This window comes from Polyodon spathula, chromosome 10 (assembly GCF_017654505.1).
Source record: "Polyodon spathula isolate WHYD16114869_AA chromosome 10, ASM1765450v1, whole genome shotgun sequence".
In the NCBI taxonomy this organism is placed as follows: domain Eukaryota; kingdom Metazoa; phylum Chordata; class Actinopteri; order Acipenseriformes; family Polyodontidae; genus Polyodon; species Polyodon spathula.
In genome coordinates, this window is record NC_054543.1 from 38,957,086 (window position 1) to 38,976,730 (window position 19,645).

A 19,645-nucleotide genomic window follows, 5' to 3' on the forward strand; every position below is an offset into this window, starting at 1 on the left:
AGCAGTTGCCTTTGAAATATGACCTGCTAGTGTTAACAAGGTGAAGGTATTATATTGGTATTTTGGCTACTCTTAAAATAAATGTACTGTTTTCCTCAATGAGCCAGCAGCCAAACATTTTTGGATGTTTCACCACTCTATTTAATTGAGCATGTGCTTAGAAAACTAGAGCCCTTTGGCAGAACGAAAAGGTTAGGTAATAAAGCATTTAACAAAAAAATAACACTGATCTGCTGTATCTTATTCAGTACTTTTCTATTTATGTATCTGCTATTTTATAACTGTTCAGGGATCAACAAGAGCTCACAAAATCACAACAGCATTGGAGTACAAAGACATTCGAAAAATGTCAACCCTGTATAGATCCAATTGTATCCAATAACTTAAAAGCAACTTACAATTTTGTATACCAGTTTTCTTTTCCAGCTGTAGGGTTAAAAATAAAATGCATGTTATACTGACATATGGAAGGAAGAGTCAAACGTTCATGTGCTGTGGAACAGAACATAGGGTTAAACGGTCATGTACTTTGGGACATTCCCAAACCAAACCACTAACTGTCCTAGTGGAAACCTATTAATAGAGCTGTGATACATCTATTACTGTTATCTTAATTATCGATTCATTATAATTAGAATTATAGATTTTTGCATATTTTGAAACTGAATGCTATCAGATCTTCAACCAAAATCTAATATTAGATAAAAAGGACCCTGAGTGAACAAATAACACAAAAATGTGATAATTATTTCATTTATTAAAAGAAAGGTATGCAACACCCAATGCACCCTTAGACTCAATAATTGCAACCAAACGCTTCCGGTAGTTATTGATCAGTCTCTCACAGCGCTGTGGAAGAATTTCAACCCACTCCTTCATGCAGAACTGCTTCAACTCAGTGACATTTGTGGATTTGGGAGCATAAACTGCTAATTTCAGGTCCTGCCACAACATCTCAATGTGGTTTAGGTCTGGACTTTGAGTAGGCCATCCCCAAAATTTTCAACCATTCTGATGTATACTTGCTTGTGTGTTTCGGATCACTGTCTTGCTGCATGACCTAGCTGTGGTTCAGCTTCAGATGATGGACGGATGGCCTGACATTCTCCTGTAGAATTCTCTGATAAAGCATAATTCACGGTTCCTTCAATGATGGCAAGTTGTCCAGGTCCTCATGCAGCAAAGCATCCCCAAATCATGACACTACCACAACCATGCTTGACCGTTGGTATGAGGTTCTTACTGTGGAATGCAGTGTTTGGTTTTCACCAGACATAAAGGGGCCCATGTTGACCATTAAGTTCCACTTTTGATTCATCTGTCCACAGAACATTCTTCCAGAACTCTTGAGGATCATCCAGTTGATTTTTGGCAAACCTGAGACAAGCATTCATGCTAGCGAACAGTGGTTTCCACCTTGCTACTCTGCCATAAATCCTATTTTTGCCCAGTGTCTTTCTGATGGTGGAGTCATGAACACTGACCTTAGCCAAGGCGAGAGAGGCCTGCAGATCCCTTGATGTTGTTCTAGAGTTCTTTATGACTTCCTGGACGATTTTACGCCTTGCCCTTGGAGAGATTTTGGCAGGATGGCCACTCCTGGGAAGATTCAATACTGTCCCAAATTTTCTCCATTTGGACAATATGGCTCCACCTGTGGTTTGGTGGAACCCCAGAGCCTTTGAAATGGTTTTGTAACCCATTCCAGACTGATAGGCATCAACAACTTTTTTCCTGAGGTCTTCAGGAATTTCTTTTGATCGTAACGTGATGTGCCTCTAGAACCTGTGTGCTGACAACTTCACTCTGATGGTAAGGGCCAAAGTTAGTCATATTTATATTGTGCAGGGCTGGCCCAAATCAGGCTTGATTGTTAACCATAGTATTCAAACAGCTGACCCTAATTATCCCTTTTATTGGGTTGAGTTAACAAGGGGGGGCAATAACTTTTTCCATACCTGAAGATTGCATGTTTGATTCACACCAAACAAATGAAAGAAGCACCAAACTTTGGTGTCATTTTTTCTTTCAGACAACCTCTATATACTACTACAACCCACAAAAAGATCTGACCAAATTCAATAGGAAAAATTGCAAAAATGCAGAAAATCAGGCAGGGGGCAGATACTTTTTCACAGCACTGTATAACAATGAGCGCTTCTAAATACCCGTAAACATTGTGACAATAGTGACGTTTTTGTTGAGTCAACACTCAACAGTACCGTTGAATTTAGGCACACACACATTTAGAACACATAAATTGGGTTTGGTGGGTATAAAAAAAAAAGAAGTGCAGCCATCATACAGCGAGCCATTTGGGAAATTTAACTCTGAAAGAGGACCTCCAGCCCTGTCGTGAAGAACAATTCCGGGATCCAGGTAGATCTGATCAGTCATATAAACTAGTCTGACTAATGTTTTGTATAAATAAATATTTGTAGTAACTGTCTATTGTCTATAATCATGCAATGATGGAATGTGTGGTATTAAATAAACCTTGTAATTCAATTTGATTTACCTAAAGAAATTGTCTGTTATTATAATACATAAAGGCATTTAATTCAGCCTGCTTTGTTTCATAAAAAAAAATTACAACAATTTATCAGCCATTAAATATTGCACATTAATTCAAATGTAAACTTAATCTGAGAAAATTGGATTATGGACACTAGATAAAAAGACATTTTATTTTTTGAGCATGCTTGTTTTATTGTGACATTTTGTCCCATAAATTGCTACAAACAGTAAATGCAAACTTGGTAGCAGGATAAAATAACATTTGTGGAAGACATCGTTAAATAGATAACATCCATATAACAGCAAAACATGTTTTTAACTAAATGAAGATTTAAACTTGGAGATTAGTTGTTCCAAGCAATTTCTTTCTTTTTTCCCCAGGAATATGAATGATCTTAACATTTCTGTAGAATTAGGAAAATATTTACATGGACTGCTAGGGCAGATATAGAACAGAAAAAATGTAACACATATTTTTCATGCACTTAAGCATCTTAATTCTCTTAAATGAATAATGCAGCATAAGCCTACATAAGGCTGCGACCAGATACAATTGTTGAACCAGGTATAACTGTGGTTATCTTGTTATCTAGTAGTGAAAGACTGCATAACCCAGGTCCAACAGTATGTGTAAGCCCTTTAACAATTCAAATGCATTCTTCAACAAGATAACATGACCTTTCAAGCTGATTATTTCTGGCAGAAAATTCTACCATTTCTTAAATCCTCTACTAAACCTGGAAATTATAAAGTAAAACAAAAACATGGTAATATTTGACATTAGTAGTTGGAGTGTATATGGAGATTAGTGTAATATAAAGAGATTTACAGTTTTGTTAGTTCCATATCAAACTTACATGGAAATACTTTTGCCTGTTTATTTTAATCAGATCATGGCTATTGAGTCTGAAAAGGGGCTAAAATGGATTATGCTTCTATTACCACATTAAAGTTCTATAAAGATATAATATGTTTGGGGGAGAACAAACAAAACAGAGAAGGAACTCCATTCTTCAGAAAGATGGGAACTTTTTGTCAAGAATACACATTGCTTGGATCTCTGTAGAAAGTATTTGAGAACTGAGACATTCTACTTAAAATTGCAATTTACTTTTTACTTATACAGATGATGAGACTGACATGCTATTAAAATACATGAACAGCTCTTGTCAAAGCCATACTTTCAGACATTTATTAAAATAAACCCATTTTACTGTCCTAGTTCTCTCGACAATTTTGGCCAAAATGTATGTTACTGGAGGAATTGGTAAAGTGGCTATCCAGAAAAGGGCCACATAATTACTGATTGAATTAACAATCTAGTGTGTATATTGTTTACATCTCATCGTTGTTAAATATTTCGTTTTAATGAGCTATAAGCAAATATCAAAAGTGATGACAACCACCATTTATCTTTTAACTGTTCATGTAAACAATACAATAGGAATGACACATGGCCAGTAAACATGATATTTCAACAGGAACAGAGACTTTTTTTTTTGTTATTTTTGGAGGGACTTCGTCTTTAAATTATAATGAAAAAGATGCAATTGTATTCCTAACACACTATAAATAATGAATTAACAAATAAGGCCAATCCCCTTCAGAAATGGGTTAAAAGGCAATGTGGCTGGGTGTACCTCCATAAACGTATGTGCTTTACACAGCTTGTGTCCCATATTCTGGGGAAAAGAATTTAGGTAGAAAGCTTATCATTGAAATGTCAGTGTCTTAAAGAAAAATAGAGCAGAGTCAGTATAACTAATGGAATATAAAACTGTTACAAACAAATAAAATGAAGCAACAAAAATACAAATGTAATAAATTAAAATCGAAATTAAAAGATCATTAAGTTGTTGCTGAAGAAAGGCAAAGCAGTCTGCAATCAGTCTCTCCATGTCAGACTAAAGCAGTTTACATTCAGATGTAATGTTCTAGCTCTTTTGATCTACCTCTATACCTGTAAGAAAAAAAGCATGTTATTAACTATTTTTCAATAACTCAGAATATATCAATGTAGCCAGTAGAAGCATTGTTGGTAATCCAATACACTTTATTATTGTGTTCTTGTGCATTACAAAATGTGTTTAATAAATATATATAACCGAGTTTAATATGGGGATCTACAACTTTGTTGATTTAAATCCCTGTTTTATAGCATTCAATATTAGCAAACAAGAGTTTACAATAATACTAAATAGTACTAACTGCACTTGTGTTTCAGTTACAGATACCACTTAGGACCAATGGGATCTGGCAAATGCAAAGCAAGAGCGACAGCAGTACAAGCCAAGTGAGCTGTGTTACTATTTATTATTCACTCGTCATGCTGTTGTGGAAGAACTAATATTTGCTAGTGAGAATTTTACACCTAAAAACTTTAATTTTTATTTATTTATTTATTTATTTTTTACAGAAAAGGACTGATGTTTGCAGACATCTTCCAATACTTCAATCTGATGATATACCTGACTTGCATAATTATGATAATTTTTTCCCGTTTTTTCTTCAGTCCTCTAAGCCCTGTGTCTGGTGCTTCCTCTACGCTGGCACCTTGTTTGCATAGTAATTTCAAGTTTACTACCGGTGAGTGTACTGTCTTTAATTGACAATAAAAGTATCTATAAAATAAATATTTCAAAATGTTCTCAATTGGATTAAAGTAACAAAAAAGTTTGTCAAATAAGAAAAAAAAAAAAAAAAAAATATATATATATATATATATATATATATATATACACACACACACACACACACACACATTTTTAAACATTACATGTAACCAAATGCTTCAGATCAATATATAGACAGTCACCCACATAATTTATTTGCTGCAAGAAAAAGTGCATTACTAACAAAAATTACCAAATGTAAAGTGTTACCCTAATTTGTTTCATGTACACAATAATTAAAAAAAAATTAACATTGTCATAACAAATCTCTATACATTTTCTGGGAGCCACTTACTTGGGTTCTCTTTGGCAATTTTCTTATCATGCTCTACATGCCAATCATCTGCATAGCCAAAACTCAGCAACTTCTGCATGCTAACAGGTTTATCATTTTTTTGAGAAGACCTAGTTTTAAAAAAAAAAAGGGTGGGGGTGGGGTGGGGGGGGTGGGGGGGGGGGGGGGTCTGGGGGGGGGGCGGGGTGGGGGGGGTCCCGTCCTAGATATATTTATTATTTCAAATTCAAGTTAAAATTGCTAATGTATAAAATTATACATTTGTATTAATAATTTGCCAAACATGTATGTCAGTGACATCCACCCCGTGCCACAGCTGTATTGGTAATCAAATACTTAAACAAAACCATTCTCTGGGAGAATGTCAGTGAAAACATTCCTTAAAACACACATTAGAAGTCTGTGAATGGGGCCTATAGTGCAACCTTCCAAGTATGGAGACACTCCCTAAATGGTCTCTTTATTCTGCATTTCTAAAGCACTTGGTTTTAACATTATTTAAAATAATTTACTGAATGTAATACATTCTGGGTATATGTCTGTTCATAGATATGTCAATCTGTATATCCCTCTTACAATTTTCTATATAACTAGAAAAACACTTATCCAATTATATTAAAACTTGTTATTCAAATTATTTAGCGTAAGTATTTGATTCTGGGGATACATGGAGGTTGTCTGTCTGTACATTTTTCCATCTTTATGCATTTTTTAAATTATCTTGAGAGCACAAGAATGTTTGAATACTATACTATTTTGTTGCTATACGTCGTGGTCGTCAACTTTTCTGTCTTACAGGCAGAATCAATTTTGAATTTCCAGCCATGGTGGGGATGTATGCTACTGACATACTTGTTTGGAGTACTGTACTTGTTTAAAGCAAACTACATTGGGAGCTTTGAGGACTTAAGCTTGCCCTCTAGTGGGCACAAGGCAAAATAATCTTGCTCAACAAATGTACTTACGTTTTCTTAAACTTGCTTGCTTGGTGACGGTTTTCAGAAGTTAAGGACAGGTTCTCCATCTGGTTTGTAGGCTGGATCATTGTGGTATTCTATAAATATATATATATATATATATATATATATATATACACACACACACACACACACACACACACACACATACACATATATATGACAATCACCATAATGCAAATAAGATATGCATATACCTGCATATTATTTAGCTGCATTGCCTATTTTTTTATTTTTAACAAACATCTTAAGTGCATAAAAAGAATATTGTTGCAGCACAAATATTTGAAGCGCAGTATTGTAAACACTTTTTCATTATTCAATTTACCTTATCTTTATCAGCTGTAAAACTGTCACCTTCCCGTTCCCATGTGGTCTTATTATCAGTGCCAAAGGGAGCATCCAGGGGTTGGAAGGACCCTTTGACTGGACTTCTCTGGAATTCTTCACACGTCATAAAATCAGGAATTGTTCTTTTTTGAGTGCTAAAAGCACAAAATCATTGTAATTGTTTCCTAAAACTGATTCCGACAGAAACTGAAATTTTCAGACTAACTAGAGAAGCATAAAACCAAAGCCTGTTTGAGCATATAGGCTACACTGAATCTGTAAATCCCTTTAAGTAGCTGGAAATAATGATCTTACCCATGCATTTAACTGTTTCTTATCTTTGGCAAAGCAACTCTTGTTCAGAAGCAAAACACCTACCCACAATAAATGTCTAAAACTTGTATATAACAAACTTGTACTTTGAAGTATACCACTATGTTTGTTCTTACAGGTCTTCATTCCATAAAGGAATACAATTTCAAAGCCAGAGAAGTATACACCCATCAATCATTCAGTCTACAGCACAACTCCATAAGATGTAAACTCACATTACCTCCAAATAGCCTGGTCCCTCTCTCCCTGACATAGGTAGGTTATTTTAGTGTTCAAAAACTAAATTCCCACAATTATTTGTCAGATGAAAAGATCAAACAGGACTTTTCACACCAACTTAAACTGACATTCAGCCAAATGCCTAAATATGACCTATTACTTTGTGGGTCACAAAAAAAAAAAAAAAAAAAAAAACAAGATTGAGAATTAGGGTGTACCAAATCATGGCTGATCCTCACAGCCAGCATTTCATGATAATATAAATATAAGTTTATATAAAATAATGTTAATTAGAATTAATATAGATTTAAAGATATAAGTAAAAATGATGTCACAATATATAGAACACCATTACAAAATAAATACCTCCAATGTTTTGATTCAAACACATGTTCCCTTGAGAAAGATATGTACAACATATCAAAACGTTGGGCAGCTGGCTCTTTGAGCTAATATATATATATATATATATATATATATATACAGCTCTGGAAAAAATTAAGAGACCACTACAAATTTTTCTTAAATCAGCATCTCTACATGTATGGCAGCCATTCCATTCCAGTGTCTGTTGAATTCCAACACAGGCACACCTCATTCTACTGAATGAGGTACTGATTAGGGGATCACCTGAACCAAATCTTATTTAACGAGGAAAAGTATAAAAACCACTCCTGTGGTCATCACTATCCTCTTGCAATAGGACCAGCTGGATGGCAAAACAGTGCTAGTAGTACCTCAAAAGTAATTGGAATCAAAAAATAACTATTGACCATGCCCAAAGAGTTGAAAAGGAAAGTTTTGAGTGAGGAAAAGAAGGGTTCAATTCTGGCTTTACTGGCAGAGGGATACAGTGAGCGTCGGGTTGCTTCCATCCTTAAAATTTCAAAGACGGCGGTTCATAAGAACAAGGTCAAGCAGCACACATTGGGGACAACAAAGCTACAGACCGGCAGAGGGCGAAAACGACTCTCCACTGACCGGGATGACCGCCAACTCATTCGAATGTCACTCAGCAACCGTAGGATGACATCAAGTGACCTACAAAAAGAATGGCAAACGGCAGCTGGGGTGAAGTGCACGGCGAGGACGGTTCGAAACAGGCTCCTAGGGGCAGGGCTGAAGTCGTGCAAAGCTAGAAAAAAGCCCTTCATCAATGAGAAGCAAAGAAGAGCCAGGCTGAGGTTTGCAAAAGACCATAAGGATTGGACCGTAGAGGACTGGAGTAAGGTCATCTTCTCTGATGAGTCCAATTTTCAGCTTTGCCCAACACCTGGTCGTCCAATGGTTAGACGGAGACCTGGAGAGGCCTACAAGCCACAGTGTCTTGCACCCACTGTGAAATGTGGTGGAGGATCGGTGATGATCTGGGGGTGCTTCAGCAAGGCTGGAATCGGGCAGCTTTGGCATGAATCAAGCCAAGTACAAGGTTGTCCTGGAAGAAAACTTGCTTCCTTCTGCTCTGATAATGTTCCCCAACTCTGAGGATTGGTTTTTCCAGCAGGACAATGCTCCATGCCACATAGCCAGGTCAATCAAGGTGTGGATGGAGGACCACCAGATCAAGACCCTGTCATGGCCAGCCCAATCTCCAGACCTGAACCCCACTGAAAACCTCTGGAATGTGATCAAGAGGAAGATGGATGGTCACAAGCCAAACAAAGCCGAGCTGCTTGAATTTGTGCGCCAGGAGTAGCATAAAGTCACCCAACATCAATGTGAAAGACTGGTGGAGAGCATGCCAAGACGCATGAAAGCTGTGCTTGAAAATCAGGGTTATTCCACCAAATATTGATTTCTGAACTCTTCCTAAGTTAAAACATTAGTATTGTTAAAAATGAATATGAACTTATTTTCTTTGCATTATTCGAGGTCTGACAACACTGCATCTTTTTTGTTATTTTGACCAGTTGTCATTTTCTGCAAATAAATGCTCTAAATGACAATATTTTTAGTTGGAATTTGGGAGAAACGTTGTCAGTAGTTTATAGAATAAAACAAAAATATTCATTTTACCCAAACACATACCTATAAATAGTAAAAGCAGAGAAACTGATAATTTTGCAGTTGTCTCTTAATTTTTTCCAGAGCTGTATATAGATATAGATACCTGATGGTGCGTCAATGCATTAACATTATATCTTAAGAAAACCTGTTTACTACGAGTAGACCTACCTTTGATGTTCTTGAGGATTAGACTCAAAGGAAAACCAGTCAGGAGCTGTGTAATCCAAATTTGGTTTTGTTTGTAAACTTGATACCTCGTGCCGCAGTAAACCTGTTGCAAAATAACATGCATACATGCAGACAATAATGATTAACAAGAATGTTTGTGTAACAGAATGCCACACGACAGCTTCAAACAGAGAGTTAAAGCTATCAGTAACATAAAAAAAGTAAGTCACCGTGAGAAGGATAAGCTGGGTATGATTATTATTATTGACACACTTCCTAAATAATTTTTGGGATTTTCTATTTCTATAATGTGTTTGTGACATCAAAATGTATATTTTCAATACAAATTCAATAAAACTAGAATCATGCAACAAAATAATATAAATCAGCGTTTCCAAAGCACTCTCAACGTGTTTGTTTGTCACTTTGGACCATTAATGTATAATTTTCAATCTCCAATCATACATCCACCTTCAAGTCTATAAAGTCAAAATTACAGCTATTGGATTAGAGACAGTATTACAGGCTAGTATGAAATAAGAATTAGCAATGACATGTTTAATTAATTTGATAAACGATTCTCTGCACAAATGTAAGCGTGATATGTTGTAAAGAAGGATGGATGAAGAGACAAGGAGACACCCCTGTATATCCTCAAAATCTGATATTCTCGTTAATTTATGCTAAATAGTGTTGATACTAAGTTCAATGACATTTGAATAAGCAGTTCTCTGGATATATGCAAAAATGTAATTGTGACATAGATGGACAAACTCCTATTGCACCATAATCTGACAATCTCAATAACTTATGCTAACTTAAATACGTATGACTGTCACCACTATATACCATCTTTATTTTAATATAGCGCTTTTCATAGTGGACCACCTTCAAACAAAGCGCTTTACAGAGGTAGGCTGTGAGTGATTAAGTGATTTCCAGAGTCACTTACAATAAGACATTAATTTAACATCTCATCCGCAGGATGGAGCACAAAGAGGAAATGACTTGCTCAGGGTCCCACAGCGAGTCAGGGGATTTCAAGAGTTGATATTCTCAATAAACTACAATACTCTGATTTGGTAAAATCATCCACAAGGGTTGTTGTAGAAATGTATGGATAATAACTGCAGCCCAAGAAATACCATGAATCACTGGCAAATTTAGCTAATATACACGGTAATGTACAAAACAATTATATACAGTCATGGAAAGTCATGTATTATTGAAATAAATTGAAAACTAAAATACAAAGAATCATCTACCTTGTTGCCCGCCTTGTTTTGCCAGTTTCACATAATCTGAATCAGTCTCAACCACTCCTGTTCGACGTCCATGTGCCCTTTTCTCATCACGGGTATCAGTACAATTCCCTAATCCAGGAATCTGTGAACTGGGACGCACACTGCTGTCATCCACAGTTTTGATACCTAATATGAAAACAGGGATTTAAGTGATTTCATATACAGCCAAAATAGTAACTTTTATAAACATAATGCCTTGATAGATAGATATCTATCTATATAACGAATCTATATAAGGCCAAAGAGCCAGCTGCCCAGTGTTTAGATATGTTATACACCTCTGTCAAGGGAGCCTGTGTTTGAATCAAAACATTGGGAGGTATTTATAGGTTTTACAGGACATAACAACTACTTGTTATTGTTTATATTCAAATCCATGATTTATTCTTACATGATGTAATGGTGTTCTCTGTGTGTGTGTGTGTGTGTGTGTGTGTATATAATATATATATATATATATATATATATATATATATATATATATATATATAGAACACCATTACATCATGTAAGAATAAATCATGGATTTGAATATAAACAATAACAAGTAGTTGTCATGCTGTCAAACACGTATAAATACCTCCAATGTTTTGATTCAAACACAGGCTCCCTTGAGAAAGATATGTACAACATATCGAAACGTTGGGCAGCTGACTCTTTGAGCTAATATATTTATAAGCTCAAAAAGCCAGCTGCATGTGTGACATGCAGTTTTTTTTCTTACATTAGAATTGTAGTGATTCAAAATGGGTTCTTTCTGTTAAAGTTCTGATGCAATCTTTGAATGTAAACATCAACCTATCTTTCCTACTTTCACCTGAGAGAGACCTCTGAGGTCTTGAAAGCTTGTGAATAATTATGAATTATTTAGTCCAATAAAAGGTATCACATCTCCTTCTCTGTCTACTCTGTATAAATTTTGAAACACGTCTAAATACTGAACCATAATAAATAACCGATATAGATTCACAGAATTTCACATTTTTGTAACAGGAGGTCAAGTATTTGAGTGCCCATGACATTCACATTTTTATTTTGCGATTTATAAATGATTCCAGGATTCACGCTTTTTAAGAGTGGCAACCATGCAACATCAATTTAACTTTGTATTAATCTGGGTTATTATTGCAAGATCACTATTTTCATCCATTTTGGTTTTTACAACAATGCCGTAAAAATAATGCATTTTTAACAGATACAAAAAACGTGTTTTATCGTGTAATTTTTATGCAACGGTCGTTATTTAATTTTCACAGTGTATTTTTTTTATTGCACTTCTCCTGCAATTCCCTGCCTTTGATAATAACGTTATATATTAGAACTAAATGTAGTTTAACATAACCTACGTCATTTAGTTTAACGTAATAACTTCTGCGTGTGCTGCACAGGCCTAGGTGAAAATTAAATAAAGGATTTTTCAAATACATTTAAACAAAATCAATTTTACACTATACCAACACATACACAGTGTGTCATGGAAATGCAATGCAAATATTGTCATCGCCTACTAGTCGTACCTGATAATTTCATTAAAAAAAAATTACACACGTACCTTTTTTTCCCATTTGCGCACCACTGTCCATTTTGTCCGCTTGTTCTGTTGCTTTACAATACAAATACATTCCGTATCCATATTAATTATGTGTCTAACATTTAAATACAAACGTTTTTTTTTTTAAATTTAAAAAAAACATCTTATGTTGTGAGACTAAACTAGTTACATTCAGAAAAAATGCATTGTTTTTTTTTTATGGGGGGGGGGATTTATGACGTGGTACATACACTAGGCCGGCCACGTTTGCCATATGCTAAAATAAACATTTTACTAAGCAATGCGAAGACTAGTGATTTGTTTTTAACATGCATTCGTGCTTTCATAGTTTACAATTCAAAGCAACACATACACCCCACTTACCTACGGTAATCTTGTGTTGAGACAGAAAACAAGCAGCTCCGACTGCGTACTACTTTCCAGTTGAGAGCTGGGAAAATACGTAACCATGGAAATGAAATCTTGGCCCGCCTCTTAACTGCCACCATTACATCGAAATCTGCTTACTCACCGCGTGCTGCATCCCTATGGAGACGACGTACCAAGAACATCGAGAACGTAGGATATTTCTGTTTAGACTGTGCTACGCCAATGTTGACGTGACACCGAATACCGTTTATTAAAATATGCAGTAATTATTGTTTAAGAGATAATTGTGGGATCTTGATTGTTAAATAGACTGTAACTGGAATATTCATCCATATATCTATCTATCTATCTATCTATCTATCTATCTATCTATATATATATATATATATATATATATAGATATAGATATATATTATATATCTATATATACACCTACTGCGATATTGCAAACGTAAGCTTTATTTTTTCCTATATGCTTATGTATTATGGTGTCATCACTGGCAGTTTTTCACAAATTAAGGAGATTTCCTTTTATTGATTGAAACTGAACAACTAGGAAAGTGATTTTCAATCACTCGACAACAGCCAAATTACCGAAATGCTCATTAATGATTAACAACATGAGAATACGTAAAATAAACCCAAAACAAAACAAAAACACACACAACCCCCCCCCCCCCCCCCCCCCCCCCCCCCCCCCCCCCCCCCCCCCCACCCCCCCCCCCCCCCCCCCCCCCCCCCCCAGATGTTGTAATGCTGATACATTCGTATCTCAGAGAAACTGCAGAGGAACGGGACATTAAAACAAGGTAAAGGCAACCATCCAAATAATGCTGAATCACTAACGGATAACGACATAGAACATATGTACAGCACTGAAACACTACGTTTTTTTAAAATAATCTACTGCTGAACCTCGTCTTCTTGAGTGTCACATGGGTATCCATGTATTATAAAAAAAGTGAGCTACAAAAAACAATTCCATCTCGGGTTTCTATGACAGTTTATACATTTATAAATTACTCGACCACCGGTATCAGAGAAACCCTGTATGGAATTATTTTCCTGTAACTCACTGAAGCCAGTCTATTATTCTGTATATATTATTTGGATGTTTAGGTGTGGTTTTATATGGTTCACAAAATGACCATCGAACAATTAGACATAATGTAATTAATAGAACTAATGGAAAGCAATATAAAACTATGAAATGTACATCGATTCAGTGACCCATATTGAAAAAATGAAATTAAATGACATGAGTATAGATTCTTGGGCTACAGAGGCAGAAGTTCTGGCAGCTGCAGACTTAAATAGGCCCATACACCTATACATAGACTTTAAGAATAAGCATTGTTTTAAATACAAAGGCACAATGGAAACTTCATTAAAAATAAGAATGATGCAATTAATCATTTATACAACAACAACAATTTCTCAGTTACTGTATTTAAATGCAAAGAAACCGGAAGAAAATCCGAATACTATGGCATAATTAAGAAAGATAATCAAAATAAATCTAAAACAGTAAAAATAAACCAGTTTAAAGTAAATTATAAAATGCAAGATAGATAATTAAACATGAATAGGACAGAGAATTCTAAACAGAAAGATAGCAGACACAAAATGGAAATGGTACCAAATACACTAAAGACAGAAGACATAGTATTTAATTTATCAAGTAAAACTCTAACCACATCCCAAAAAGCAGTATTGAGTAAAGGACTTAAGTTTATACCCACTAAAAAATACATTGATAAAGATAAACTGGCCACCAAATTAAAGGAGTGGGAGAGATTAGCATAATGTTATTTCAATGAAAATATCTCAGATTCAGAGGATAATTATGAGCATGGGATTAAGGTTAATAGTACAAGCACTTGGACTCTAGCTGGAAGAGATAAATGGTTAGATATGTATTTTGAAGTAGTTAAACAAGAAGCAATAGTAGGACTAAAGAAAAATGTAAACCATTGTATCATATATATATATATACTATATAGCATATATATATATCTATATATATAATATATTTATTAAGTATTATAATCATATATATATAGAGAGAGAGAGAGAGAGAGAGAGAGAGAGAGAGAGAATATAGAAGGGCTTCAGTGAGTTACAGGAAAATAATTCCATCTAGGGTTTATATGACGTCATAAACTACGAGACCGTTAGGTCGCCTAGTTTATAATCTGTCATAGAAACCCGAGATGGAACTGTTTTCCTTTAAGTCACTGAAGCCCTTCTATTTTTTTTTTGTAATACATGGATATTATCTGTGATAAAATTGCAAGTGAATTTAATGAATAAATGAATAATAATAACAGAAATTAAGTCAATATTAAACACCCTTAAATATAATTTTATTTTTGACAATTCAGGAACGATGAGTTAAACTGAGTAGATACTGAACTGCAAAAAATACATTTTTAAAGGAAAAGGTGCATCAAGGGAGTATGCTTTTTATTTAATTTTTTAGTCGCTGTCAGAGTCGAAGATTATTTGTCTCGTTCGCTTGGTTGGTGCTGACGTTGGTGGAGGATGACTGTAAATCTTCAGAGAGAGATCTGTTAACTGCCTAAAAACCACGAATTGTGAGTGTTGTCGAGTGATTTAGAATGAGACATTATGTTTGAAAGTGGTCAGGATGCACATGAGTCAAATATGTGTCAAAGGTCAAGTACAATCTTATATAGGAATATGCCATTTTGACGTCACTATTGCAGTATACATTTTTTTTCGATTGGTTCAGGATGCAAATATAGCCTTCATGTTTACTTTTCTTTTTAAGCAGCTGAAGAAGGGGTTTTGCTTGAAATGTACTGAAAAGAATTTTTTTTTATGGTAATAGCTGGTCTGTTTTTTTCTTACTGGTCTTTTTATCCATTTAACATGTTTTGGGCATGACAATAGAAAGAAAACAATTAATTTGTTTCGGTGGCAGTCTTTACATAAATTGGTTGTAATATATAATTTGTGGTGCAGATTAGTTCTAACTTGTCCCACTTTGACACACCATTGTCATATGTATATAAAACTAGGCTGGTTCTCATTAACATACCGTCAGCTTTTTCATGGGTACAGTTTTGTTTATAAGGCTCTTAAAGGTTTGGTGCCTCCTTATCTGAATGCTCTGGTGGAAAGGATTAACTGGTTATAGTTTACGCTCTCAGGATTCAAAGGTTCGTACACGTTTGGGAGAACTATGTTTCACCTATCAGCTCTTACTTATAGTATGAAAATGGAATGTGACAATCTCTCCTTTTCTGGCTATAGAGGTCGTATTTCGAAATTGCTTAGAGCCTCTTGCCACTGTTTTTCCTTTAGTCCACATTAACATATAGATGTGTCTTATTTATATTGTTTTATTTTTTCTAGGCTGCTGACTAAGCTTGAACCACACATGTATTTATTGTGTTGCTTGTATTTTAATTGTTTTATTGTGTAACAGGACCCCCTTGTAAATGAGGCCTTTATCAATATGTAAATCGTCAGTAAATAAATAAATAAATAAACACAATTTGATAGTGCGTGAGAAATACACTCAACTTAATTAAAAGTAGCCACCAAAAATGTAGAAACATAACAAAGACACCCAATAATTGTGTTATATAGTTATTTTAACAGCTTCAGAGTTGCTACAGCTCCAGTGAATTGAAGAAAAAGAAACTATCTCACCAAAGTATGCAAATCCCAAAGTGCATCAGCAGCTACAGTACCTCACTCTACTGTACTGCACACTATCAGAGACTTTTTTGAAGCCTTCATGACACACTGTTAACTAGACAGACATGCTTTCATAGCAGTAGAAGGTTATGCATGTGACCTGTAAGTTCCATTAAAGAAAGTAAACAAAAAGGAGAGAGATTTTCCCCCCCAAACTGATAAAAGAAAATGCCTATACAGTTCATATTTTCCACACTGGCTAAGTTAACAATCTTCTAGAACATATTTAGAGAACTACACCTTTAAACCCTAACATCACAAAGCCTGATTAATATTACTTATTTCACAAAACCGGCTGTACTAGAACAAATCCCCTTCTGTATTGTAAAACCCACCATCCAGTTTTGTGTAAGCCCCATGTTTTCAGTGGTTTTGGTTGTAAGGCAGAACTTAAAATTGCTGTTAGTGGAGGATAACGAATATAATGTCATATGAGACCAACTAAATTAGTATGCTGAGAATATACACAAAGACTGTCAACTATTTTCTTCCAAAATAGCAATTTGCTCATATATTGTTTAAATGTTGTGGGTAGTCCACTATTGATTTGTCAGAAATCAATAATGCACTAAAGAGACATGAACTGTTAAATGCTTGAGTTTCATCATTTTGGAATAGTCTGAACAGTGTTTTTAAGATAAATTGAACAGACTGCATGATGAATATTGTTTTACTAAAGGATATAGTACACATTGCTATAAGTAAAATATGCACCACACTCCGTAAAATTTGAATCCTGACAAAGACAAAGCACACATGATTATATATTGGTTAAAGGAATACTGTTTCTGTGCCTTAGTTATAATATAAAATTGTGTCTAATGTTGTCAATAAAGTCTGTCAGATGTTCCTTGCAGTGCCATTGCATCCATTTCACCGCAGGGGCACGCAAAGCCTGAATTTAACTTCTATGTTTTCAGTACACTGAAAATTTTCGGACACTCCAAAAACACGCCCAACCCCCCCCCATTAGTAAAATTGCAGATGTATGTATAAATGTTTGATAAACTCATGATTTAAAACTCATACACACTCATGCATGTCACCATAGACCAAGGACTCAGCCACAGTAGTGTTTCTTATTTATCCATACCTAAATTATTAGGAACAGGGAATATCGCAGCTGAATGCCCTTTTGTAGGTTGAGGGCATGAAGGCAATTGTAGCTTTATATAATTATAGTTAATACTGTGTAGAAGTCTGATCACATGTGTAAATATTTCTTTAATTAATATTCTGAATATTTAAAAGTCAATATTAAGTCAAATTAAAAACATTCTTAAATATAAATGAACAATGAATATATGGGGCAGGGCTGCATGTATTAGACATACACTTTTCTTTGATTAAGATTATGGCTTAAATTGTTTTTTATCAATGAAGTTTACTTGAAAAAAATGGCAATAATACATAGGCTATAATGGTTTCATCTTTTTGGGCAAAGTAATGCTCTGTTCATTTAGTATTTGGTAGGTAGCTCAACTGATATGATGTACAGTTTATTTTCTTCTTTTTTAAAAACTTTTTAAAAAGTTTAATAAAAGTTTTTTTGCTTAAATATGTCATCATGGATAGTCGTGATTTGTATACATTCGGATTTTCAGACTTGCAAAAGCGAAATACATGGGCTGTGTGCTAAAACTAGTTTCTTTGTATTGTTTATTTGGCTACACTAAAAAAATTCCAAAACCAAAACAAATTTGATTACAAGCTTCGTTTTTATCGATGTTATTAAAATAAAAAAATAAAAAGTTCAAATGTATGGATCCTGTTACTTACAAACCCGATTTTGTCAACCTGGAAAGAGGTGCCAGACCTTGAGTACACGTCACAATCCAGTGCGCCATATTCAGCGATGAGTCTCCGGCATTCAAGCGGAGTTACAGTATTTATTTGTAAGATATTTACATTTCATTTCTTGTTACTGTTGTTTACAGTGATTATATTTAGTTTTAACAAATGCATCTTAACCCCACGCTTGTACGTTGATATTACCAGTACCAGATTATGCGCAGTAAGGTTTGCACGGCGTACACAGTCAGCAGGTGGAGAAGAAATACAATTACAGTAGATAACTCCGGTTAATGAGAAAATCGACCTGTGTAAATATGTATTATCTCCCTATTTGTTTTATCTAAGCTTGACTGAAATCACGACTCTAGACTCATGTTGTTTATGGCTAGCTTTAAAGAATCGGGCTGTCTGTCGCCCCAGGTGGCAGCTATGCGAACGAGCTGGGAGGAAATGATGTGGTAATGGTCTTTTAATTACACTCTCCAGACGCAGAGTTGTAGGGCCGCTTCTCCTTCAGGATATATGCTTCTCGGCGTTGGCAGAACAAAAAGTTGAACCGGGTTTTTTTTTTTTTTTTTTTTTCCTCCCCCCCCCTTGTTTGCAAGACGTTGTGTAACCGTGCGTATAATATCTTTGGAATATGAAGGTCGCGGAAAGTTCTAAAACTTGATGGAAGAACATAAGGCGATTGTTGATAGAATTTTGGTAAAGGAGCGTTTCATTTCTGATAGACCCACGGTATCCACTCCACTGATGGCTAGCTAAATAGCTTTACTGCTGGAAAGAACTATCTTGGATCTCTCTCCTTTTTTTTAAAAAAAAGCACTTACTTAATATTCTCTATAGAGGTAAGTTGGTTATTTATTTATCATTTCTAAGTTATATGTAGACTGGTCTTTGTTTTAATCATCGTAATCTTACTAGACATCAGGATTTACTAAACGCATTTTTTTTAAAGCAACAGTAAACATAATTAAGTATGTTCTCAGACTGTCTTGTAATTGTCTTCATAGATCTGTACACTTTTGGGCTATAAATAACCACTCGACAGTGTGCTGTTTTGAAATTTGTGTCGGTGGTTTGGGCCGGTTTTTGAAATGATTCATTCGGGTGCAGTTTGGGTTTTGTTTGAAGACTATAACAGAATCCCCAGGTTTCTTTATTTACAGACGCTTCGAAGTTATGAATGTGGGGGGTTATTTTGATGACCCATGGCAAATGTGGTTATACAGCTGGTAAGCACTGCAGTTCTAGCCTTACTACGGTTTATGTTTTGGTAACGATTCTAGTTGGGTTTCTTTCCGGTGCTGTTTACCGAAGGCTAGTGTTGGACGGTTTTTTCTTTGTACGAAAAGCGAAGCGATAGATGTCTGGCACTA

At 35.1% G+C, this 19,645-nt stretch overlaps 2 protein-coding genes across 2 annotated transcripts in view; one reads left to right on the plus strand and one right to left on the minus strand.

Moving 5' to 3' along the window:
- Positions 1–2,688: 2,688 nt before the first annotated feature.
- LOC121322285 (uncharacterized protein C7orf57-like) lies at positions 2,689–12,846 on the minus strand. The gene is made up of 8 exons (XM_041262046.1): positions 12,738–12,846; positions 12,375–12,425; positions 10,784–10,948; positions 9,519–9,621; positions 6,790–6,946; positions 6,450–6,538; positions 5,485–5,594; positions 2,689–4,477 (listed from the first exon to the last, which is right to left on the minus strand). Exons 2-8 carry the CDS (start codon positions 12,403–12,405, stop codon positions 4,452–4,454), a joined length of 681 nt encoding a protein of 226 aa, XP_041117980.1. The 5' UTR covers positions 12,406–12,425; positions 12,738–12,846; the 3' UTR covers positions 2,689–4,451.
- A 5,867-nt stretch (positions 12,847–18,713) lies between these two features.
- Positions 18,714–19,645, plus strand: part of LOC121322286 (activin receptor type-1) — a 35,434-nt gene continuing 34,502 nt past the window's right edge. The window contains exon 1 of the mRNA XM_041262047.1: positions 18,714–19,114. The gene's annotated coding sequence lies outside the window, so the exon portion shown is untranslated. The remainder of the gene's footprint in view (positions 19,115–19,645) is intronic.